At 50.9% G+C, this 22,457-nt stretch overlaps 1 protein-coding gene across 7 annotated transcripts in view; it reads right to left on the bottom strand.

The window, feature by feature from the left end:
- Positions 1-355: 355 nt before the first annotated feature.
- The window catches only part of ARHGAP32 (Rho GTPase activating protein 32), a 237,706-nt gene continuing 215,604 nt past the window's right edge, over positions 356-22,457 (bottom strand). For all 7 annotated transcript variants that reach the window (XM_059867416.1, XM_059867415.1, XM_059867413.1 and 4 more), the window contains 11 exons: positions 22,241-22,343; positions 19,344-19,488; positions 18,626-18,708; positions 16,227-16,334; positions 14,829-14,974; positions 12,668-12,869; positions 11,759-11,904; positions 10,770-10,844; positions 9,347-10,198; positions 7,830-8,704; positions 356-6,739 (listed from right to left, as the gene is read on the bottom strand). In XM_059867416.1, coding sequence (XP_059723399.1) covers positions 4,496-6,739; positions 7,830-8,704; positions 9,347-10,198; positions 10,770-10,844; positions 11,759-11,904; positions 12,668-12,869; positions 14,829-14,974; positions 16,227-16,334; positions 18,626-18,708; positions 19,344-19,488; positions 22,241-22,343 — 4,979 coding nt within the window. In that variant the 3' untranslated portion in view covers positions 356-4,495. The remainder of the gene's footprint in view (positions 6,740-7,829; positions 8,705-9,346; positions 10,199-10,769; positions 10,845-11,758; positions 11,905-12,667; positions 12,870-14,828; positions 14,975-16,226; positions 16,335-18,625; positions 18,709-19,343; positions 19,489-22,240; positions 22,344-22,457) is intronic.

Here is a 22,457-nt window from a genome sequence, read left to right as displayed (position 1 = left end):
CCAACTTGGAGGTGGCCTGTGCCATCTGTTTGTTCTGATTTCATTTGCCCTGTGCCTTCAGTGCCAGGGCCAGGCTGTTTCTGCTTGTGCTGTCGTGCTGGGTGAGAGGAAAGGGACACTCAAACACCCCAGGCAGGTTTATTTATTTTTAGGAAGCAGCAATGGGCACAGGTGGAATGGCACAGATAAGCCCTAGCCTTGGCATGGGAGTTCAAAGTCACCTCCTTCATCCTTAGCTGCCTGCCAGCATCCCTCCCTCCAAGGCATGGCCCCAAGCTGGCTCTTCCTGTTTTGTTTTCTAACTACACTGTTAATTAACGAAGCAGAGGAAAAAATACACACAGGCACATCTGAGTAGTTTTTAACCTGGCTTGATTAATGCTGTCAAGTTGCACATCTGAGTGTGAGCTCAGTGGGACTGTTGCTTTTGTTTAATACCACAAGACACCTCAGTCTGGATTGTTGCATTACAGTACAAATAAAAAACAGAAACAAAACCACATCTGCATCATACAAGGTGAGAAGAATATGAGAATTCTAAGTATTTACAGAGAAGGGCAAGTGGGGTACCACAAAAAATATTTACATAAAAATACATGAGCTTGTCGGCATATACATTTTACACCAGTTCACAAAAAAAGACACTCTATAAATTAAAGTTAAGGGAACTCCAAAGGTAACCCAAGACTTTCTGGGATGTTTCTCTCATGCGGCTCAGGGAAAGAAAAATCAAGTCTTCTACAGCAGGAAAATGAACGGCAAAACAACCCTTTTGTCCCCCTCCCTCCCCCCAGCTGGACGAGGCAAGGCTCTGCACACAGGAGGAACGTGGTGCTGGCTCACACCACACCATGCCTTTCACAGGGATCTGGGCTCGGGGAACAGGAACATGCCTAAGCCGCCAACGAAAGGAGGGAAAACAACTTCTCACCCAGATTTCCTGACATTTAACACACCACTTGAGTCAATGCCCTGTCACCAGCCCAGGGGATGGCAGAGCACACTTGAGGTTCTGTCCCTTCTGGGGTCAAAGAGGAACAGAATGTTTTCAAGTTGGTTTTGGTTTTGTGTAGCAACTTACTACCACTGTGCAATCCTCACTGATCCCCCAGCGGTGAGCAGGGGCGGGGGATCACTGCAAAGACGTAGGCACGAAGTTGTGGGGGTGTTCTCAGAGATGCATATAGATATCACCTGATAAGACTCTGCAAAAATCAGAAATTAATGCTTCACTTAAGACTTCATAAGGGCCAAGTCCTCATTACTCACCTACGACTGCACTCCCTTTCCCAAGGAAGGTCTCCTGCAGGTCACGTCCTGCTCCAAAGCAGAGGGGAAAATCCAGAGCAGGAGCACACTCCTGGAGCCTCATTCCTGCATGCACTGGGAGACCCTCTTCTGGAAACAGAGGGAGTGGCAGCTCTAGATGCAGATAGTGTCCATGTGAGGGAACTGCTCAGGAACAGAGCTGCTGTCACCTCACGGGGATGTGGTCAGGCAAGGAATTACTGAGCCTGAGCACAACTGTACTTGGATTAGAGGATTATCTGTGTTGCTGTCCCCCTGCTTTCTCCACTCTGGGACATGGCACTGGGCTGTGACTGTCCTCCAGCTCACCCACCTGAGACTCCTGGTGTCACCTGCCTGCCTTGCTCTGATGCATGACACCCTTTCCAACTGCACCTATGAATTTTGGGGCTAATGAGGATGTAACACTCTCTGTAGGACCAGCAGACTGAGCTCAGAGCAGGAGCAGGACTGCATAGTTCACTGTATGGCTTGGCAGGGCAGGATCATGCAGGATGCTGCTGAAGCTGTGGGCAGGAGAAACAATAAAGGAAAGGTTTTGGTCTGTGTTACCTGGGAAAAGCTGGTGCCTTCACCTTTTTAAATTCTGTACTGTGGCTCAGCAGTGCTGGACATGAGTTTGGGCTCTCGGAGAGCTTCCACACTTGGAGCACACCTGGATGTGGCTGCGTGCCAAGGGGGAGGTGGCTGAGAGTCACTGCTCTGCTGTCTTCTTCCTCTCATTCCCAAAAGGCTGTTTGCAGCAGCTCTCTGGGTTAGGGTACAGGTATGCACTTCCAGAAGCCCTTTGGGAAAGGTAAGGGTTTGTTTCCAATGGGATGAGCGGGTGCTTTGCACCTGGCACTTCACACAATGCAGGGAGAGCAGCACAGCACTGAGGAACAGAGGCTGCCAGGGATGGCACTTGGGCTCTACAGGGAGACAGTGGCTTTGAGCAGGAAAATCCAGAGGCGTTTGCAATTGACAGGAGCTGGGAGCAGCCCCTCGCAGTGGCAGGATAGTCCTGGCTGACATAAGGCCCAGGCAGAGGGAGGGGGAAGCTACGGGGCAGGGGGGGAGTTAAGGCTTTCAAGGAGAGAGAGGTTGGACCTGCAGCTCTCTTTACCTGAATCCCAAATAGCCTGAACCAAACACTTATCCCTGCTTCAACTGGAGACCTGGCAGGTAGCCAGGGGCTGAGGCTGGTCCTGGCCCTGGCACAGCTCTGCTGGGGAGCACAGATAATCCAGCCTGGCTCCTGAGGAACCGGGGCAGCTCAGCCTTGCCTGGGAGTTACTGCCAGTGGAGACAGGGTGGCTCACCCAGTGGTCCCTTTCTGTGCAGTTCTGTCAGTTTTCCTTAAAAGAAAACACTACAAAAAGCATTCCCTCACCAAAAACCCCAACACCTCTACCTGGGAATTCCTCATGAGGAGATTGTGGTAACCTGGATCACAGTGCTGCTTTTTACTCTTTTTTTTTCTTTCTTCTTTTTTTCTTACAGCCAGATTTCGCTCCGTAACATGTGAGAACTCTTCTAAACAAAATGCTTAAAACACCAGCATTGCACAATAAAATAGAACCAGAAGGTACTTACTGAAACAGCCCCAGACAAGGCTCCAAGGTTAAAAGAAGCAAAAAGCTACAGAGTAGTCAGCAAGTAGAAGCAGGCTTTCCTTAGGATTTAAAAGTCCCAAAATAGCCATGTAACTTTTTGTTCAAAAAGCCCCACCTAAGCAGCTGTGTGCTAACTGCAGGACTTCCAGGTTTTTCATAAAACATTAGAGATTCAAAACAGGTAGAGAAGTTCTTCAACCACACGGAACAGGAATGGCCTTGGAATTATCAGTGAACATTTAAAAACTGCTAAATCTCAAGTATTGCTTGCAAGCCCTACCTAATGGAATTGATGTGCTTTATTTGTACAGGGAGTGTGAGTCCTGGGGAGTCTGAGAGGCAGCAAGAGAGGCTGCCAGGCTGCTTTTACAATATCAAAGCTTTTCAACAGCTTGGACACCGTTTTTGGTGTATTTTAGAGTGCACTGGCCTTCTGTCCCTACTCACTGAGTCCTGGGGGAACTGCACCTGGGCACATCACTGCTCCCTCTGTGCCACAACTCCACAGGGATCTCTGCCCAGCATGGAACTCAGAGGCTGCAGAGAGTCTGGAGACCTCCAGCTTAAGCTCAGCAGGGGCATTCCCTGATGGATTGCTGCAGGACCTGGCCCAGGGCAGCTGCTCATGCAGACAACTTGTCACACACAGCTGACAAGGTAGGCTATGATTTACATAATCCTATAGACTTTTTTAAAATCTATTTTTTTAGTATTTTTTGCAGTGAGATGACAGAGTCTTTGCCAGCCACAAGATGGAATGAGCTCATCTGGGCCATGGATAACCTTGCAGCAAAGAGGAAGGACTGGCATGGAATGGGTGTGCTGTTCCCAGCTCTGGGGGTCGGGTTTGGTGTTTAGTGGTTTATTTCTGTTGGTGTGAGAAATACAAACCTGCCCTACATGGCTCCTGCAGCTGGCCTCTGCTTACAACAGAGAAATGTGAAGGAAATGGACTTCTTGTAGGCAGAAGCAGCTTGTTAATAAGCAAGAAATGTAACCAGTGTGTTGTGTTCTGAGCTGGCTTCAGAGCCTATTTCTCGGGCTTGAAGTCAAAACAGGCTCAGAGCAGTGGATGCAGCCATGGGAGAGGCAGGGCCTCAGCAAGGAGAGGATCCCTGGGGAGTCCTGCCCAGCCCCACTCTCTGTGTAACTCCAAGGATCCTCCATGGCCCTTTCCTGCGAGCCAGCCTGGGATGGGCCATTTGCAGCAGGATGGAGCTGCAGGCACAGTCCATCATGCACAGCCCATCATACCTGGTACCCTGGGTGTGGGGAGGAGCAGCCAGTGTCCCATCTGAGAAGGGAAAACTCCTTCCCTCCCTGCTCCAACAGCATCTCTGTCAGCCCTGCCTGGCCTCTGGCAACACCTGTGTGCCAACAGCCTGCCCTGTCCTCCCAGGTGGCTCAAAACTACATGAAAATCTATAGCTCTAGTACATAAAAACAGTGAGTGGGGGCCAGGGGAGGGCTGAGGGGGGTTTGCTTTGCTTGCTGGGGCAGGGTCAGGGAGTTTTTTACTGTCACTGAAAAAATAAAACAGTCCACTGTCCAGCAGAGGCTGCTTAGACTCTATCCCTTGTACCCCCCACAGCTCACTCGACGTGCACCTCTGTCTCGGGCCTCTGCAGACACAGCTCTGTGGGAAGGAAGGCTCCCTGCCCCAGTGCCGTGGCGTAAGTTCTGCTGTGCAGGTGGGGGAAGCCGGGGGGCACGAAGCTTCCCGCTCCAGCATAGCCCCCTCTTTGGTGCTGAGGCAGGGTATGGTAATCCTCCAGATTATCGTACTGGGACACCACAGTCATCGTGCTTTGGCGTTTGCCCAGGGTTTGGTAGGGGTACAGCAGGGCAGAGTCCCTCTCCATGGGCTCTGGGTGCTCCCGCATCCGGAGGCTGTGGCTCCGCTCGGGCTTGGGTGGCGGTGCCATGGGAGGGGTGGCGTGCTCCTCCTCCTTGTAGCAGTCTCTGGAGTGCTTCTCCATGGATGCTCTGCCTCGGGGCCTCTCCAGGTCTGGCCTGTCCTCTGCCAGCCTCCCCTCCTTGTGGTTCAGCCTCAGGGTCTCCTGGCTGGCTGGGATGTACTTGCCACCCGAGTGCTGGTAGCCCATGGGCTCGGGGGGCTCCGGGCCACCTTTGGGCCTGTATTCAGGGTAGGGGGGCCCATTTTTGGGTTCAGAGGGCTGCTTATGGTTGGCTTCCTGCTGCAAATACGTCCTGTGCTCGCTGCTGCTGCTGCCTGGTTCATGCATCTTCCTGTTCCGGATGCTGCTCTGCTTCTGGGGCAAGGACGGCTTCTCGGGCTGTCCGTTCCCATAGCCCCCGCCGTGATAGAGGGCTCGGTCCAGCTCAGGCTCCGTGTGCTGCCCATAGTAACGCTCGTCCCCTTCGGGTGTGGCCGCCTTGGCTGGGTACCTGCCCTCCTTCCCTTCTGCCACTGTGAGCAGGCCGCTCTTGCCAGGATCCGATTTGCTGCGCAGGTGGACGGCATCCACGCCCCCCAGCTCGTCCTGCAGCAGCGGGGCCACGTTGTCGTACTGGGACATGAGGGGCCCTTTGACTTTCTGGCGCGTGCGGCTCTCCCGGCGGATGGACTGCATGCGGTACTTTTCCATGTCCTCCAGGTCCCAGGACATGTACATGTGCTTGATGTCTGGGGCGGGGGGCACGTCCCTGCTCACAAAGCTGTGCTCTTTGCCCAGGTGGTTGATGAGCCCTGCCCGGGGGTAGGCGGCCAGGCTGGGGTAGCGGTACAGCCCCTTGCCCTGCAGCCGGGACACGTAGGGGCCGAACTCGCGGCTGGGCGGGCCGTGGAAGGGCCGGACCCGCACGGTGCTGTAGGGATCCAGGTCGTAGAAACTCGCGTCGGCTGCAGTGTAGAAGGGGGAGCCGGAGGAGCTGGAGTAGGGACTGTAGCGATAATGGACCCGCCCATTCTCAAAGTAAGGCTGGAGCTGTGTGACGTGGTAGTCGGAGTGGGGCTGATACGGCTTGTACTGGTAGAGGGGCCGCGGGCAGTACACGGGCTCATCGTCCGGGGGCACCTCTGTGCGGGAGATGGGCACAGAGCGGATGGCGGCGGCAGCGGCCGGGCTGGGCACGTGCAGCGACTGCACCCTGCGGATGGTGGGGTACGGGGGGGCCTCCTCGGCATAGCCGGTGCCCCGCAGCCCCGTGGAGCTCATGGAGGACACAAAGTCGGTGCGGCTGCGGGGCTTGGGGTGCAGACCCGTGGCAGAGCCCTTGCCCTGCGTGCCGTAGGAGCCGTAGCGTGCGCCTGCGGTGACGGGCGGCTCCGGGCGGGGCGCGTAGGGCTGGTGCTGCTCAGCCTTGCCGTGGTAGCCATGGGCAGGGACGCTCTCGGGCCGGTACTGGTGCTTGGTGTGCAGGTAGCCGTCAGGCCCCATGGGCTCGGGGAGGCTCTCCGTCTTGGGGTGCGGCACGTACACCGGCTGCAGGGACGAGTGCTTGGGAGGAGGCGGCGGTGGTGGCGGCGGCAGCAGCACCTCCTCCACGGAGGATGCCAGCATGGAGGAGGCCAAGAAGGAGTGGTAGGTGGAGTTGTTGATGGTGTCCGTGTTGTTGGAGTGCATGGCTGCAGCGATTTTGCTCTCCAGCGTCCTCACGGGAGGCACGGGTGGGGTGAAGCTGTAGGAGGAGGGGGCAGGGACTGACTCGGAGCGCAGGTGCAGCGGGGGAGCCCTCATGCTTTCCCGAGGCTTTTCCAAGTGGCTCTGGTGGCCTGCAGGCACGGAAGAGGAGCCACGGGCACTGGAACTACTCTCGGAGACAAAGCCAGGCGTGGGCTCCGGAGGCTTTTCAGGTGCAGCCGTGCTCCACATCTGCAGGGAAGAAAGCAGACAAAGTTAAGGACAAACAGCTTTTTCTCTGCTGTTCTGTAGGTAGAACATCCCAGACACTTGTATAGATCAGCTCCATTCCAGAATATCTGTGCCTGGTTTCTCTTTGCTTGGGACTGACAGATGTGTAGGTTCCCTCTCTCAGCATGGGAAGGCATGATGCCACTGGCAGTTTTTTAGAGACCCATCACAACTGGTATGTTCTGCAAATGCCAGAGCAGAGGAAGGGAGGAGGTGGCTGTCTCCTCACACATTATCCTCCGTGTTTTGTTAGGTGGCCTGCTTTTAAATGTCTGATGTTAATGATAATGTTCCGGGATTTAACCTCCTCAGGCCCTGGTGAGCAGATCAAGAAGTGCAGTAAAGTACAAATTCCTGCCTTAAAATGTGGCTTCAGGGCTTAGGATGTGTGTTTCATGGGCTGGGGGCTTTGGATTTCTGATTGGAAATGTTTCAATCCTGCACAAGCAATCTGACCTGCTTTGTTTAACAGAATCACAGAATCAAAGAGTTTGGAAAAGACCTCTGAGACCATTGAGTCCTACCTGAGATCAATCACTCCCTTGTCACCAGCCCAGAGCACTAAGTGACATGTCCAGTTGCTCCCTGGACACCTCCAGTGATGGGGACTCCACTAGCTCCCTGGGCAGCCCCTTCCAGCACCTAATCACCCTTTCGTGAAGAAACTCTTCCTGTTGCCCAACCTAAACCTCTCCTGGTGCAGTTTAAAACTGTGTCCTCTCATCCTTTTGCTGACTGGACATAAGCCTAACCAAGATGCTGGAAGAGGACCCAGTCAGAGGATGCAAAAATTCTTCTTCCTGAGCATTCTGAACTATCAATTCCTCTGTCAGCTGCCCCTGCAGACACTTTTTTCCTTAAAACCAAGGAGAGTGGGTATTCTGACATGCTCCCTTAGGAAAGCAGCACAGGATTTCCTGCACGGCTGTCTCTGTGTAATACCCACGTCACTCCCGGTTTCCTGCAAATTCCCCCCGCTTGCCATTTGGATTTGGACTGACATTCCCAGTGCTCAGCATTTCAGAGGAGCTGTGCAGGGAGCAGCACGTACCTGCCCAGAGCTGCTGGGTGCTTTGGCCGCTGGCACCTGTCCCACGGCTGCCTGGTGCTCCTGTCTCTGTGCCGGGGCCGCGGCCACGCGCGGCACAGGTGGGACGGTGGCATCTGCCTGGGGGGCGGCCCCAGCCGGGGCACGGGGCTCAGCTGCCATGCTCGGGAGGGTGCTCAGGTATGGCACCGCGGCCGGGGCGCCCTTGTCCCCAGCAGGACCCACGGAAGGAGACTGCAGCTTGTCCTCGGCCATGCAGGGAGCGTGCAGCTTGTCCCCAGCCAGGCCTGTGCGCAGGTGGGGCTGTTCCACAGCCAGCTCCGTGCCGGGCAGCTCCCGCTCCGGCAGTGTCCCTGGGCCGTGCAGAGCCGCGTGCTCCCAGTCCCCCACGTGGGCCGGGAAGGCCTCCTTGTCCCCCGCTCTGCTGAGGTGGAAGCTGGACTGCTCCTGCTCCGCATCCCTGCTGCCAGGCGTGTCCCCAGGCATGCCCATGTTGAGAGGCGGGGGCTCTTGGCCTCCAGGTGCGCCGGGCGGGTGGCTCTGCTCCCCAGCTGTGCCTCGGCAGTCCTGCTCTAAAGGTGCCCCAGGCTGGAAGTGCAGGCGGTTCTCGGGCAGAGCAGTGAACAGGTGGAGCTTGTCAGGAGCGCCCGCAGAGAGATGGAGCTTTTCTAGAGCTGTGCCAGCTTCAGCCTCTCCATAATTTGTGCTTTCAGCATGAGCATCTCCTGGCCTTTTGTGGGACTGGGCGGATGCTTGCTGTGCGGACTCGGCTAACGCTAGGGCCAGCATGCGCGCTGCGTTTTTCGGAGGAGGAGGAGGGATAAGAGACACAGAACTGACGGGAACAGGATCCTGGGGGGAGTCGAGGGCAACTGCTCCTAATGGGGGGAAAATTGAGAGAGAGAGTGATTTTATGTTACCCAATAAGGAGAGTGACCTTAACGACTATTATAAAAAAATAGATGCTCTCCACACTTTCACAGTGGCAGTTCCTTCTGATGTGAAACACTTGTGTCTCACAGGCAAACGCTGCTCGACAGCACAGCAGTTCATCACAAAGAGGTAAAAACCCAAGAGATTGTCTAAAGGCTCCTCTTGCATTTCTAGAGGTAGGAAGGAGGTAGCAGAGAATGAGATACCCTTACACAATTTTGATCATAAGGTTTTAGGCGGAAAGGTCCCTTCTTCGAGTGTTGGCAGATTTTTAATTTAAAAAAGGAAAAGTCTTAGATGGTCTATTGGCTGAAATGATTGAGAAGGAGACATGCTAGAGATTTTCACGTATGAGAGGATGGGGAAAAAAAAAAGCAGAATATAAAGCATTATGGAAATTATCCGATATTTGTGTGATGTAGGGAGAAGGCAGAGGTTAAGACTTTACTGATCTGCACAGCCCTGCAAGACACTCGTGACCAGAACTGACGGGCAATCCCCTCTCCTAAAGGCACGCAGAGGAGGACGGTTCTGAGAGCAGCTCCCCTTTGGAACTTAAAGAAAGAATGGAGGAAAATGCACTGTACCTGGCTGGGTGTGTCCACTGGGTACAGTCTTATTCTGACTGCTTGGCATGGCACTCTCCCCTTCTTCTGGCAACTCTGCTTTGCAAGCAGTCATTAGCTGGGGATGCTGCAGCTCTTGGTGGGCTCCTTCCCCTGTTCCTGTTTCACTGCTTTTCAGGGGCAAGGACATCTGTGTTGGGGACCTGTTTGTGATCTCAGTGATACCAATCTCTTTGCTCCAGCTGGAAGCAGAGGAGTTCCTAGATGTGGTGGGCACTCCTCCCATGGCCTCTGGCACATGGCTGGGTAGCACAAAGGAGATGGATTCTGTGCTCAGTGGTGGAGATTTGATGGGCTTTCGGGCTGTCTTGGGTGAGAAGCTGAGAGGTTTGCAGGCCTGCTCTTCTGTGGGGCTCAGGTCCAGCGTAAAGAAGGGACTCATCTTCTCCTGGAAAGGGGACACTGGCTCAGAGCTGGTGGCACTGCCTGGGGTCTGGGACTGGCTGCCTGATTCTAAATCCTTCTTGAACAGGCTTGGCTTCTCCTTATTGATATCGACAGACTCCAGCAGGGAGGTGCTGCTGTCCAGGCACTCGGACTCCGCCTGGGGGGGGCTGCACTGGAAGGACATGGGGTCGAAGTCCAGGCTGGCAACGCCGATATCCGGTGGGCTGAGGTCCACATCCTCCGAGGAGCGGGGAGAGATGAGGGCAGGGACATGGATGAGCCCCTCGTCCCCGTCACTGTCATCATGGGGGAGGTTGTCGTAGGAGTTGCAGCGGTTCATGTTCCCCAGGAGCTCCCCATTGAAAGAGGCAGACAGGGCATCGCTGCTGGACCTGGGCCTTCTGGGCCGGAACAGTTTGGATTCACCTGGAAGTGAGGAGACACGGTGGGTCAGTGGCAAGACCTCCTGCCCAGGAGGCCAGGCCCCGTCGGGGGTGGGGGTGGTCACAGCAGTCCTAAGGCAGCGAGAGGCTCCCCTGGTGATCTCTGTGCACAAAGTAACATTGTTGGCAGTGGCTGCTTATTCCATTTGCTTAAACTCTGCTACAGCACTTGCCAGGTGTGATTTATTGTGAAACTAAGCTGTGTGCACAAGCAAAGACACTTTAAATGTGCTGAAGGCCTTTCTCACAGAGCACTTTCCTCCAGAATGCTGTCCTGTCAACCTTGAAATAGCAAGGGGAGGAGCCAAGGAACAAACAAAAGCAGCATCAGCAAAAAAAGAGTAAGAGGTTTGCTTTTTTCAACCTTAAAAGCAGGAAAAGCTATGAAGTGAAACCCATCTCTGCTGGGAGCAGAAAGCTGCTTCATCAGTTAGCAAGTTCAGCTTCCCCTGGAGGGGTGGAAAACCTGCCCTGTTGAATATCTACAGCCAGAGATGTCAAAGTTCCTTCCTTAATGCCCATTTCTTGGAAGTGCAGGTAGGATTTTGCCTTACCATCCACAGCATGCAGGGAGGTGAGGGACTCCTCGCTCTTGGCCGAGCGGAGCGTCCCGCTGTCTCCTCGTCCTCCTGAGGGAAGGAACCACACAGGGAAAGGATCAGTTAGGAACGGGGCTTACATTTAGCTGAGTAATGGTGGCAGGAAAAACACAAATGCATTTCTAGTACCAACAACACTGTCCTAAGAGTAATCTTGTTTTGAAGGTGGGTTTCTGATTCTCATTTTACCTGGAAACAGTGACCGACCCAAGTGATGACTGGGTGACAGGCTGTGAAACAATTTCCCACAAGCAAAACCCCTCAAAAAGGGAGAAGGAAGGAACATTTACAGACCCTGTTTTATGGGCACTAAACAAGTATCATTTCAGTCTCTGAGGAGACAGTCCTGAAGGGTATCATAAGAGAGTGTGAAGACTGTGAGGGTAAGAATTTAAATATCGACCTTGGGCAATGAGGGGATAAAAGTTCTCCTGGGCCCCTATTTTGGGAGTTGTGATGTGTTTTACTGCAAAAACATGGTGTTGCTATTTTTAAGTTTGTAAAGAAACAGAAAATTATATATGAAAAAGGCTGAGAATTCCACCTACATATGCCGGCTGTGGCTACAAAGGGTTGTTGGCTGCCTTCTCAGGGTACTCTGGTACAGCTTTTGGAGGGAATGTGTTTGTGGGAAGGTGCCTTTCCCTCGTTTCATCTTCTGAGAGCAGCAAGGGGAACAAGAACTGTATTCTCATTTCATAATGAGAGTGTCAGAAGGAATCATCCTGTGACTAATGATAGCAGCAGCCACATCTTATCTTTTCAAAGCTGTTCCAAGCAAAGTAGAGAGCTGTGAGCCCCAGCAGGCTCCAGAGCTGCCCGAAATCCACTGGGAAAGAGCTATTGGAGGTGTCATGCACGGCTTGGACGCTAGAAGGAGATAAAAGCCCACTGGAAACATCACTGCACTGCTGACAACCCCGGGTTTTGGAAGGGGGCCTCACCTGCCAGGGCTATGGCTTTCATTTCTGAGGGCTCGCTGGGGTTGCGCTGCAGTTTGCGCTTGGACACGGAGGAGGATTTCCCCAGGTTGAAGAAGGAACGCCAGCTCCCCACTGGAGACTTCTTCATCTTGCTGGGAGGCCTTTTCCTGGGGAGAGAAAATGGAACACATGGATGAAGGGTGGGCTGCAGCTCAATCCTGGCTGCTTGTTATCAGCACTCTCTGCTTTCTGCTCAGAAACTCCAGGTTTCTGCTTGGAACCTCCCTCTTTTCCACAGATGAGGATGTTTTGCTCAGCCCTAAAGTCTTGCTGTGTAAATTCCCCCAAACTCCACAAAGCAGCTGCAGTGCAGGTGAGGAAAGGCTCTTCCTTGTCCAGTCCAGCAGCCAAGGGATAGATTTTCTGGAAGAAGTCCCAGTTCTCTGGGAAGCTGGGCAGACATAAAGGTGTTCAAAAGCATCTCTCACTCCTGCTATAAAAACACCTTAGTCTCCTCCACTGCCATATTTAATTTCCAGTGTCCTTGAGCCTGTCCAACTGCTCCATTTCAAGGGAACCTGGATTTGTGACAAACACTTGCTCCTGGAAAACCCCAACATCTGCAGGTGTTCACCCTGTTTATATTTCTGTATGTGACTGGTCTGTGATGAGAGGCATCTCTGCATCACAGACAACATGGATTTATACATTAAATGATATCCCTGGTGAAAACAAGACGGAGTAGAGAACAAATTATTTGGCTAAACCAACACCACTGATGCGAGCTGAATCCTCCCAGAGTCAAAAGCAGGTGGAAAACTGGCCACAATATTTACATCTATAACAAGTCTCAAGGAAATACAAGCAAAATCCTGCTGTATTCAAAATAACACAGTTATGACACATGCTGGAGAGAAAACCTGTCTCTACCTTTCAGATGGGAAGTCAATGACTGTGTGGAATTTCCCCTGCAAAGCTGCTGGGCCTTCTCCCACTTCAATGTACTTGCTGTCTGCCACGATGGGAGAGTTGATCTGGGCCTGTGTCCGTGCCTGAGCCTCCTCCAGCGTGAGCAGCTTCGTGGAGGGGGAGGACACCAGCAGGGACTTGGGTCGGGATAAAGAGCTGTGCCCTGCAAGGGAAAACCACAGGCAACAGGGAGAGTCAGCAAACGGCAGTGTAGAGATCAAAGCTCAGCTCTGTGTGTCTAGGGAGGTGCTGTATTTTTCTGAACCTTTGTTATCCCAGCCATTGAAAGATGTGGACAAAACATGGTCACAATGTTACAGATATGCTGATGACTAAAAGAATGGTGGCTTAGTGTATTAAAAAAAAAAATAAAACAGAGGCAAACAGGTAGGATGGAAACCTTTGTGACACACTTTCCTTCATCTGTATGCAAGAGCCTGTAAAGAAAATGATGTTTTTCCTTTGTATAAAGCCTGTCTGTGTCATTCCCAGATTTCACCTCTCGGTGTAGCAGGAAATGCCACGTGTGACTGAAACTGCTACAAGCCAAAGTGCACCTGGACACAGCAAACAGAATCTGCTGTGTGGCTGCCTGTGGCCTTTAGAGCTTGTGCCTGGTTTTGGTGATGAATGTGCAAAATCTGAAAGTAGCTGCTGCTGCCTCCTGCTGCTGACAGCTTCAGTGGAGAGATTATGGGGAGTCTGTTGTAGGAGCAGCTCTCCTGTATCTGCCATTGCCTCTTGTACAGGTGTTTCTAGGGTGATTCCCAGGTGAGTTCAGGGCTTTGGGGGAGATGTGCCAGTGCAGAATATCCTGCTTGGTCCAGTTCCATGGCTGACCCTGGAGCAGCACAGCTCTGTGTGAAGGATGCAGAATCTGTGGGGGGTGTGGGAGCTGTAAACTTCACTCAGCTGTCCTGGGTCAAGTTTGGGTTAAAACAGGTTTGGTAGCACCATTTCCCCCTCTCACGGGTGGGTGCAGGAGCTGTGCTCACACCCAGAGGTTCCCAGGAAGCCGTTCTGGAATGCAGAATTCCTGCACTTAGCCAACCCAACAGCCTGACCCTCCTCCCTGCCAGCTCTGTGTCAAAGCCACTGAATGCAAATGACCAAGTCATTAAACAATTAGCCGAATTTACATGGGCCATTCTAAGCCTGGATAATCATCTGGCTGGGATTCTGAGCATGCTTATCTTCCTTCCTCTGGCAGAGTCAGCCTGCTGGGGCTGGCACTGTTCAGCCAAGCTAACCTCTGGCTTCCATGGACTTAGAACTGTCCTACAGCAGGAGAAAAAGCTGGACTTGGATCAACTCTGCCAGACTAAGCAGAGGTAGGGTTTGTTTAAAATAAGGGAGCAGCAAATACAGTGGAAACACAGCTCTCTGCAGTCCCCAGGTGGTGCTAACTGCAGTAGCTGTGCATGTTCCAGGCACAGGCAGGTTATCAAGGCAGACGGTGCAGCCTTAATGCTGCTTAGAAGCAGGAACAGCTTGTGGCAGCCATACTAACACAGAGAGTAAACTTTTCTCCTGCTGCAACTCTGCTTATTCTCGATGGAAAAGACACATGGTCTCACTTACTCAAGGGAATTTGTAGGCTCTAAGACTGGATGACATATCGGGGCTCCAGGTTCATTCCTCATCCTAAAGTAACACCAGCCTGAGCAAGTGCAAGATTACAGTTTCTTAGCCTCAACATGACTGAATGCAGAGAGACTGCTTTCCGCCAGCTTGTTCTATTTGTGTTCTAAGGTATGGATGAGGGCAGGCAGACTTAGCTCCTGTAGGTAAGTATGCAGGAGCACCAGTAAAGATGGTTTTAAAAAGGAGAGGGAGCAGGGAAGACAAAGATTTAAGTGCTTCCTTGCAATTTCTCAGTGGAAGGACATAAAAGTAAAGCCAAACATTCGTGTCTGCATTCCTGTGGGGCATCCTTGGCTTTTAAGAAAGGCACTGACAGCAATTTCTAAAAGCAGGCCATTTCTGTCTGGGTTCTGACACTCCATCCCAGAAATGTGCCCTCTAGGTTAAAACAAAACCCATGTCCATGTTCTGGAGGAGGCTCAGCCAGCCATGCAGTGCTGCTGCTCCTGCCCGAGGGAAGCAAGCCCGCGAGACACACCTGCCCCATCACGGATGACGGAGCTGAGCTTGGAGCTGAAGAGCACATCCACGTGGTTCAGGATGAACTCCACCACCACCGACTGGATCCGCACCTCCATGAAGGCGGCTGTGCCGCTGAAGCAGGCGGACTCGATCTGCTTGGACCTGCAGAGGAACACAGGACAGGGAAGAGGCTCCTGCTGGGCGAGGCCTGGGCACCTGTGGGGCTGCAGGGCCTGGGGCTTGAGCACAAAGGGCTTCAGGGCACTTCTGGGGTTAAATCTCAGCAACGCTCACACATGATCACTGACTTTATGTGGGGATTTAAGGCCAAACTTCAGATCCAGGTTCAAGCCTTACTGATGGGGCAAGAGGAACACTGGGCGGGGAGGAAAAGGGAGTATGGGACAGGTCTAAATTGAGGTTAATATGCTGAACAGCCAAAATCAAGAGCTTTTTGTTAACTCATTTCCATGACTGGCATAGTTTAAGGCAGTGCTGTTGTATAAACCTACTGTGGCCTCTAAGAGGATTTTCCCTCAAGCAGGGAGTGTCTCCACCTCATGCTACTGAGTGAATGCCCCAGGACTCACCAAAGCAAACTCAAACATGAGGTCACTGCATTGCTTGTGGGAGAACTGCCAGAAAGAGGAGCCCACGTGCATGAACTGGGAGTGTCCGAGGGCAGATTGGACAGGGCTTGGAGCAACCTAGGGAAGGTGTCCCTGTCCACAGCAGGGGTGGCACTGGATGAGCTTTAATACCCCTCCCAATCCAAACCCTTCTGGGATTCCGTGATGAACTGTACACTCAGATTTCTCAGGTTGGTAAAAACAGCAGGTCAGAAATCAGTACAATAAAGGGCAGGGGGATAATATTTTTTTCTTTTAAAACAAAATTTTTAAGTTACACCATTAATTTTAAAGTGCCCAATCATCCAGATTCAAAACAGATTTATCCAAGTTAATTTCTGTAAGTTTGAATTCTTGCAGCCAAAGGCTGTCAAATTAGACTCTAGAGACTTATGCAGTGGGAAATCAGTGATGCCACTGTGGAAATTCTCCTGGATGATCAAGGACACATCAGTCTCATCTAACTAATAGAAGAGAAATTATCCTCTAAAAGAGGGCTCGGGGAATTCTTCCTTGTCACTACTGACAGAACTGCAGCCAGTGGAACTGTGTTGTGTGAGACAGGATAATACAGGGGCTGTTTTACATCACTAGGTCAGGAACTTGCCAGCTGATCTTAAATCCTGCTTAGACTAATTTCCCATATTTTACAGGAGGAGAAGAGTACACTGGGTGAAGAGAGGAAGAGCTCTTTCTGGCTGCTGAAAGCTGGAATTTTCTGGAGTATCTGTTGCTTATGAATGTAAACATTTCTTTTGTATTGATATGGGAAAATCCCAGAGTACCTGAGGAGGTTTGGAGCCCAGACGATGGCCAAGTTCTTAGTGTGCATATTTGTGATGGAGCAATAATCAGCCAGACGAGCCAAGTGTCTCATTAGGAACTCCAGTGTCCTAGAAAACAGGAGAGAGGCAAATGTTCAGCATCACTGAGCAAAGCCAGGCCACGATCCACAGCACAAACCCAGCTCATTATTTCCTTGTGGTTTGGCAGCTCCCAAAAAGGAATGCTGAACTCCTTCCCCTCAGCCCCATGGTGGACCTGGCTTTGGCAATACTGACACAAGCTGGGCTGTGGGGAGACTCTCCTGACTGGTCCAGGCTCGAGGAAAGGACAGTTCCAGGAAAAACCCTTTGCAGGTGTGTGGGGCTGTGAGGGACTGCTCAGGGATGTGTGGGGAAGGATGTGGAGTGCTAGTCCTGGGATGGGGGGAATATTGATTTAGACACCCCAGGACACTGAAAATACTGGCTGCAGGTTTCTCAGAGGTGGGTAAGGCAGATAGAAGGTTAAATTTCAGAGGCTTCTGTTCACATTAAAAATGCTGAGATTTGTATATTAAGCACTGTTGTGTTTGATACACGCTAGGGAGGAGGGAGCAGGAGGTGGCAGTGAAAATGCTGCTGTACCCTCCTGGTGCCCCTGGCTTGTGTGTGTCTCACAGCATATCCTTTTTGAGGGGAAGGGAGATGGAACAGAGAGGGTGCTCCAGGGCTCAAAATTCCACAAATAGACAAGATTGGAAGTGAAGAAAATGGCTCTGTCGGAAAACCAAACAGACACCTCCTGCCTGCAACTTCTCATCACTGAGTAGCAGAAAAATAAAGCATTTTTTCCTTTTTCCAAGCAAAACCTGGGAAAGGAGAGCAGCACCCTGTGACCTGCAGCATTCCACATCCTGCTGTTGGCTGTGCCCCCTCCCTGAAAGTCACACACGCTGCTGGTACTAGAACCCAGTTTAACCAGCCCCATGAAGTAAAAATCATTTCAGGGAAAAGGTGAATGGAAAAGAAAGAGATCAGTTTTTTTTTGAAAGGGCCACACCCCCTCAATGAACATCAATATTGCAATTAGTTACTACAAGTAGCAGCTGTTGCACCAACTAGCCAACCTTCCTTGAAGAGCAAGTAACACAGTTGTAGTTTATAACACATCAGTTAAATCCCAGTTAACTTTTGTAATTAGTTATTTATACCACTCATTGCAGTTGTCCAGCTAATTACCACACATCACAGTAACTGAAATTTAAACATTTATTGGCAGAAATGACTATAAATAGTTATCAATAGCTGTCCTCATGTGTTACACCTGACCCCTTAGACCAGAATTCTGACTTCACCTGTAGATTAACATACATTAACATACAACAGTCAATTGAAGATTGTAATGAAGTATTCTAATTAGGCATCAATAGCCAAATACTGCCTGCATTCTCCCCAAATGGTCACCTAAACTACTGGGACACATCAGGGGAGCTGGCCCAGCCAATTAAAATAGTTACCTATCTGTAAATAACTTCCACTATTTCTAGCAATTACAATTCACAATTAGTCAATGCTACATACTATGCATCACTAGTTATTACTATGAAAGTCTCATTAATATACAGTATTCTATATAGTTATTAAAGCCAATCACCAATACTAATTTGTCTGATCTTTTCAAAGTCTCATTAATATACAGTATTCTATATAGTTATTAAAGCCAATCACCAATACCAATTTGTCTGATCTTTTCAAAGTCTCATTAATATACAGCATTCTATATAGTTATTAAAGCCAATCACCAATACCAATTTGTCTGATCTTTTCACCATACCCTGCCATAATTTTTAATAATAAAGACTGTTAAAATGTTGTTGTTCTTAGTCAAGACTCATTACCATATAGCACGATTTCTTATTACTACTAATTATCTTGAATATAGTATTTTAATTGGTGATTTTTAAACACCATCTTATGCCACTCTAATACATTACACTAATATAATTAATTACATCAACTATTCTCAGAGCACTGTTGTTATTTGCTAGTTACTATTATTGCAGGGAGGGGCAAACTGGAGACAAAATACAGTAGACCAAGTTTGGCTGAAGGCCTGAGCAATTTTTGGGCTATATTTCACTTTTTTTTAAAGTGCTCTTAGCACTGGTATTATGCCTGCCCCACAATAAAACTGCTTCCTTACTCTGACATTTCCTGTTTCCCTCCCAGATGGAGTTTCCAAGGACCTGAAGTAAGACCATGTTTAGTGGACAGTGTTTGGTAAGGAGCTAATTAAAATAAAAACCAACTTTCTACAGCCATAACCATTTCAATATGCAGAGGCACAGTGTGGCTGTCTTGAGAGGGAAACTGGAATTCCTCTCACAAAATGCCCACAACACCCCAGAGGCTGCACTCACCTGTAGTGGGGAGGGGGCAGCTGCTGGATCACATCGTGGATCTTAACCAGCCTTTCCTCATCTGTAGCAGCAGAAACAGCATCCTGGAATGAGGCAGGAAAGGATTTAGCTGCAAATAAATCCCCAGTGTGCCAGCCTTGGCAGTGAGGTGGGTTTTGTTGCTCTTCTCCCTCTTGGGTAAGGGAGTCTGTCTTGGGGACTGAGCAGCATATGGATCATGTAAGGAAGGGCAAGTAAGATATGACCTGGGGCATGTTAATGGCACAGAGAACTCCTGCAGAAGACATTCAGCCCAGAGCAGCCTTTGGTTCCAATCCCATTCCTGGGAAATGGCAAATGAGAGGGGAATTCCTGCAAAGCATGGGAGTTGTGCCAGGGACCATCTTCTGTGGCCCCACAAGTGGAACCAACACAGCGTGGCACAGGGGACAAAGGCACCTCTGAGTGACCTAAAGGGGACACAGAAAAGGCCCCTCAGACCCCAGGGCACTGCTAGCCCCTTCTGGAAAGGCAGGGTGGAATCAAGAGTGTGGGCAGCACAGTATCAGACTGGCAATTTTGGTGACACACCCTTCTGATGGCTCTAAAAACCCCAACTGAGGCAGAGCAGACAGAGAGGGAAGTGTGTGGAAGGCAGGTTCAGCTTCCAGGACTTCTCTGCTCTACCAGCTAAAGGCCCACTGAAGGGGGAAGTGCCTCACATTTGTCTCATACTCACAGAGAACTTCTCGTAGAGCTGGTAGGTGAGCAGGGGGTTGGGGAGCTCTCGGAAGTACAGCTTGCACAGGGAGCCCACACAGTGGATGTCCTGGATATAAATGTCCTTCGTCAGGTCAGGAATCTGCTCGGAGTCAAACTCATGGCTGGCAATGAGAACAGAGAAATGGGTGAAGGGCTTTGAGGAGGAGGAATGAAATCAAACCCAGAACAAATTACAGCAAGACTTTCCTGATTTACAGGAAAAAATAAACACTTAGTCACCAAAACCACATAACCCATGACTGTGGGGCAGCCAGTGGGGATATTTGTCTAAAAAGAGACTTTTCCTTTTTCTAATAAAGCATTTTCAGTTAATTTTACAACCAACTGGCTGCAATCCCTTTTGCTGCATCAGGGCTTTTCGCAAAGTCTCCAGAGAGCATCTTCCAAGACCACAAGTTTAACTCCCAAGGGTGGTGACTGGGATTGCCCATAGGAACGATGAAAGCTGCTGTCCCTCTGCATTTCAAAGGCCTGGAAATGGCAATGATGAAGTCCTGCTAGCAGCACTTCCATCAGCAGCACATGGAAACCAGTGCGTGCAGGAATTCCTGGGGGATGAGCTGGTGAGCTGAGCCTGCCTCTGCTAGAGGGAGAAGTTAGCCAGGAACCACATGAAGAAAACCCCAAAGCACTCTCTTGGTTTTCAGAGAGAGAAAAAACCCCAATCACCAATGTTTATGAAATAAAAGCTGAGCTCAGAAGGCTGAGGGCTGGCTTGCTGCTGGCATATATGCTGGGAAGTGCTGTTTCCAACTAGCAGGACACTCCAGGGCGATGAGAGCTGTGAGCCAGGCTCTGGGAGCTGGAGAACCTTGGGGTCCCTGCCAGAGTCTTTAGGCTGCTCACAGCCATGGCGACTCATCCTGCCAGCACTGCAACCACAGTGAGTGGGCTGGGTGAAGTGGCCCATCCCTGTCCCTGTCCTGTACTGCACCCAAAGCTGGCAGGTTGTGCCCAGAGGGTCACACAACCCCTGAGCTCACCCTGCCTGTGGAGCAGAACATGCCCAGGGCTCCAGGTGTGTTTGTAGCTGAGCCCTCCTGGAATCAGGATGAGCTCCTTCCATCCCTGGACATGGACACTGCTCATGGGAAGCCTTTCAGTCTCACCAGACAAGGGGCAGGAGTGGTCCCCACCTTCTCAGGGTGAACAGCCCATCCCTTCCTCACCCTGAAGACAGCAGAGGAGGAAAGGTAGTTTTCCACAGGCTTCTTCTGACTCACCCCTGGCTCACATCTGGGACAGAAACTCAGCTCCTGCACTTGGCTGTACAGAAAAGCCCAGGAAGGCATCAGCCCACCCCACACAAAAATACTCAGCCCTTGCTCAAACTCCCTGCCCATATCCTGCCCTACTCCAGTGGTTTTTCCTAGGAATAAAGCTCACACTCTGTCACAAATGTGCCCTTGCAGAAGTGAATACGGAGGGAAGAGAGCAATGCCCCACCACATTCAACCCTCCTCCTCTCTGCACTGGCTGTTTCCAGAGCTACATGTTATTCCTTCTGACCCAAAGGAAGATTTTGTTAGGTGAAGAACAACTCCACAGCTTCTCAAAAGGAGCCAGGATACCAGGATACAGGGATCAACACCCCAAATCAACAGTGGCTGTTTGCCCACCTGCCAAATAAAGGCAGCTACTGCCCTACTGAAGAGCCAACATCTATCCCATGGAAATCTCCCACATGGAATGAATTCTCTAACTTTCTCTCCAACCAAAAAGCCCTTTAAAGCCAGGAGAGCCAGTTCTTCTATGTGAAACCTAAGCACAGTGATTCATTTATAAGGATACTGCAGCCTAATGCCCTGTTTATACAGCTGGGAACTGCAGCAAGATGTGTCTTATGTTCATCAAACACTCAAAATCTGTAGGGATTTACATGAACAGGACAGTGTCATTAAGTTATGCCATGTACTCCCTTCCTTTTGTCTTTGGAACATCTCAGAAACTTGGAAAACAGGCTGTCACTTCATTCTCTGCACTACAACAGGGAATGATGCAATTACAATTTTAGAAAACCATTTTTAAAGCACCTTTGATACACAATGAAGGAGAAAACGGTCTTAGCAACGCAAAAGGAAAAAATGGACCCGGGCAGAGATTAGATGGATGGTCCAGCACAAGGCAAAATGGGGAATAAAGGGATATAACTGAAGCAATGGAAAATGTTTTACTCAGTCACAGCTCCAGAGCCCCAGTCAGAGCCTTTAGATCCTGCATATCAAAACCTTGGGACCAGATTTTTAAAATGGGACTTGCTGGGATAAGAAACAGGATTAATCTGAACCAGAACAAACCCATCCATCCAAGGGTTTGAACAGACACTGTACCAGCTCAAACCTGCCCACTAAACTGGGGGACAGCTGGTACAAAAAAGATACTCTGCCCATGGCAAATAGCCCTGTGCTGCCTCAGCCAGGCCGTGGGCCCAGGAGCAGTGCTGGTGAGTCCCATCCACTCAGCACATCAATGCTCCACAGCAGAACATTCTACACCAAACGACAGGAAGACAACAGCCTCATGAAAGAAGAAAAGAAGTTTGCTGTGGTAGGAACAGCTCCTAACCAGAACACACTCCTGGCCCTTCCCTGTGCAGCACAGCAATGCCCCTCACCAGACTCAGGCACGCATCCTTAGCACATTCCTAATTAACTGCTGGTAAGCCAGGAGCCCAAGGCAGCAGGGAGAAATATCGGCTGCTCCAAAGGGCTCCTGGAGAGAGAAAGAACAGAAATGGAACATGCCAGCACAGTGACACCAGGATCCTGATACTTTATCCTGAAGGAAAGCTTCCTGCAGGACAACGTGCAGAGGAAGGCCAGGCTATGCCCTGCCCCCCGGGCAGGCCCTTACCGGAGTTTCTGGATGTTGGAGGCGATCCCGGAGAGCCGGTAGATCCCATCCACAATGCCGTGCTTCTCGATGAACTCCGTGCAGCTCTTGAGGACCTGGGGCACTAAACAACAACAGCCACGGTTAGTACACACCTACTTCAGGCTGTGCTCTTGGCAGCTGCCATAAACTGCTCCCACCTGGGCCCTGGCTTCAGTTCCTCCGTAGGGGAGAAAGC

This window comes from Haemorhous mexicanus, chromosome 24 (assembly GCF_027477595.1).
Source record: "Haemorhous mexicanus isolate bHaeMex1 chromosome 24, bHaeMex1.pri, whole genome shotgun sequence".
NCBI lineage: Eukaryota > Metazoa > Chordata > Aves > Passeriformes > Fringillidae > Haemorhous > Haemorhous mexicanus.
Note: the sequence above shows the minus strand (reverse complement) of the source record. Positions and strands in the feature narration are given on the sequence as shown.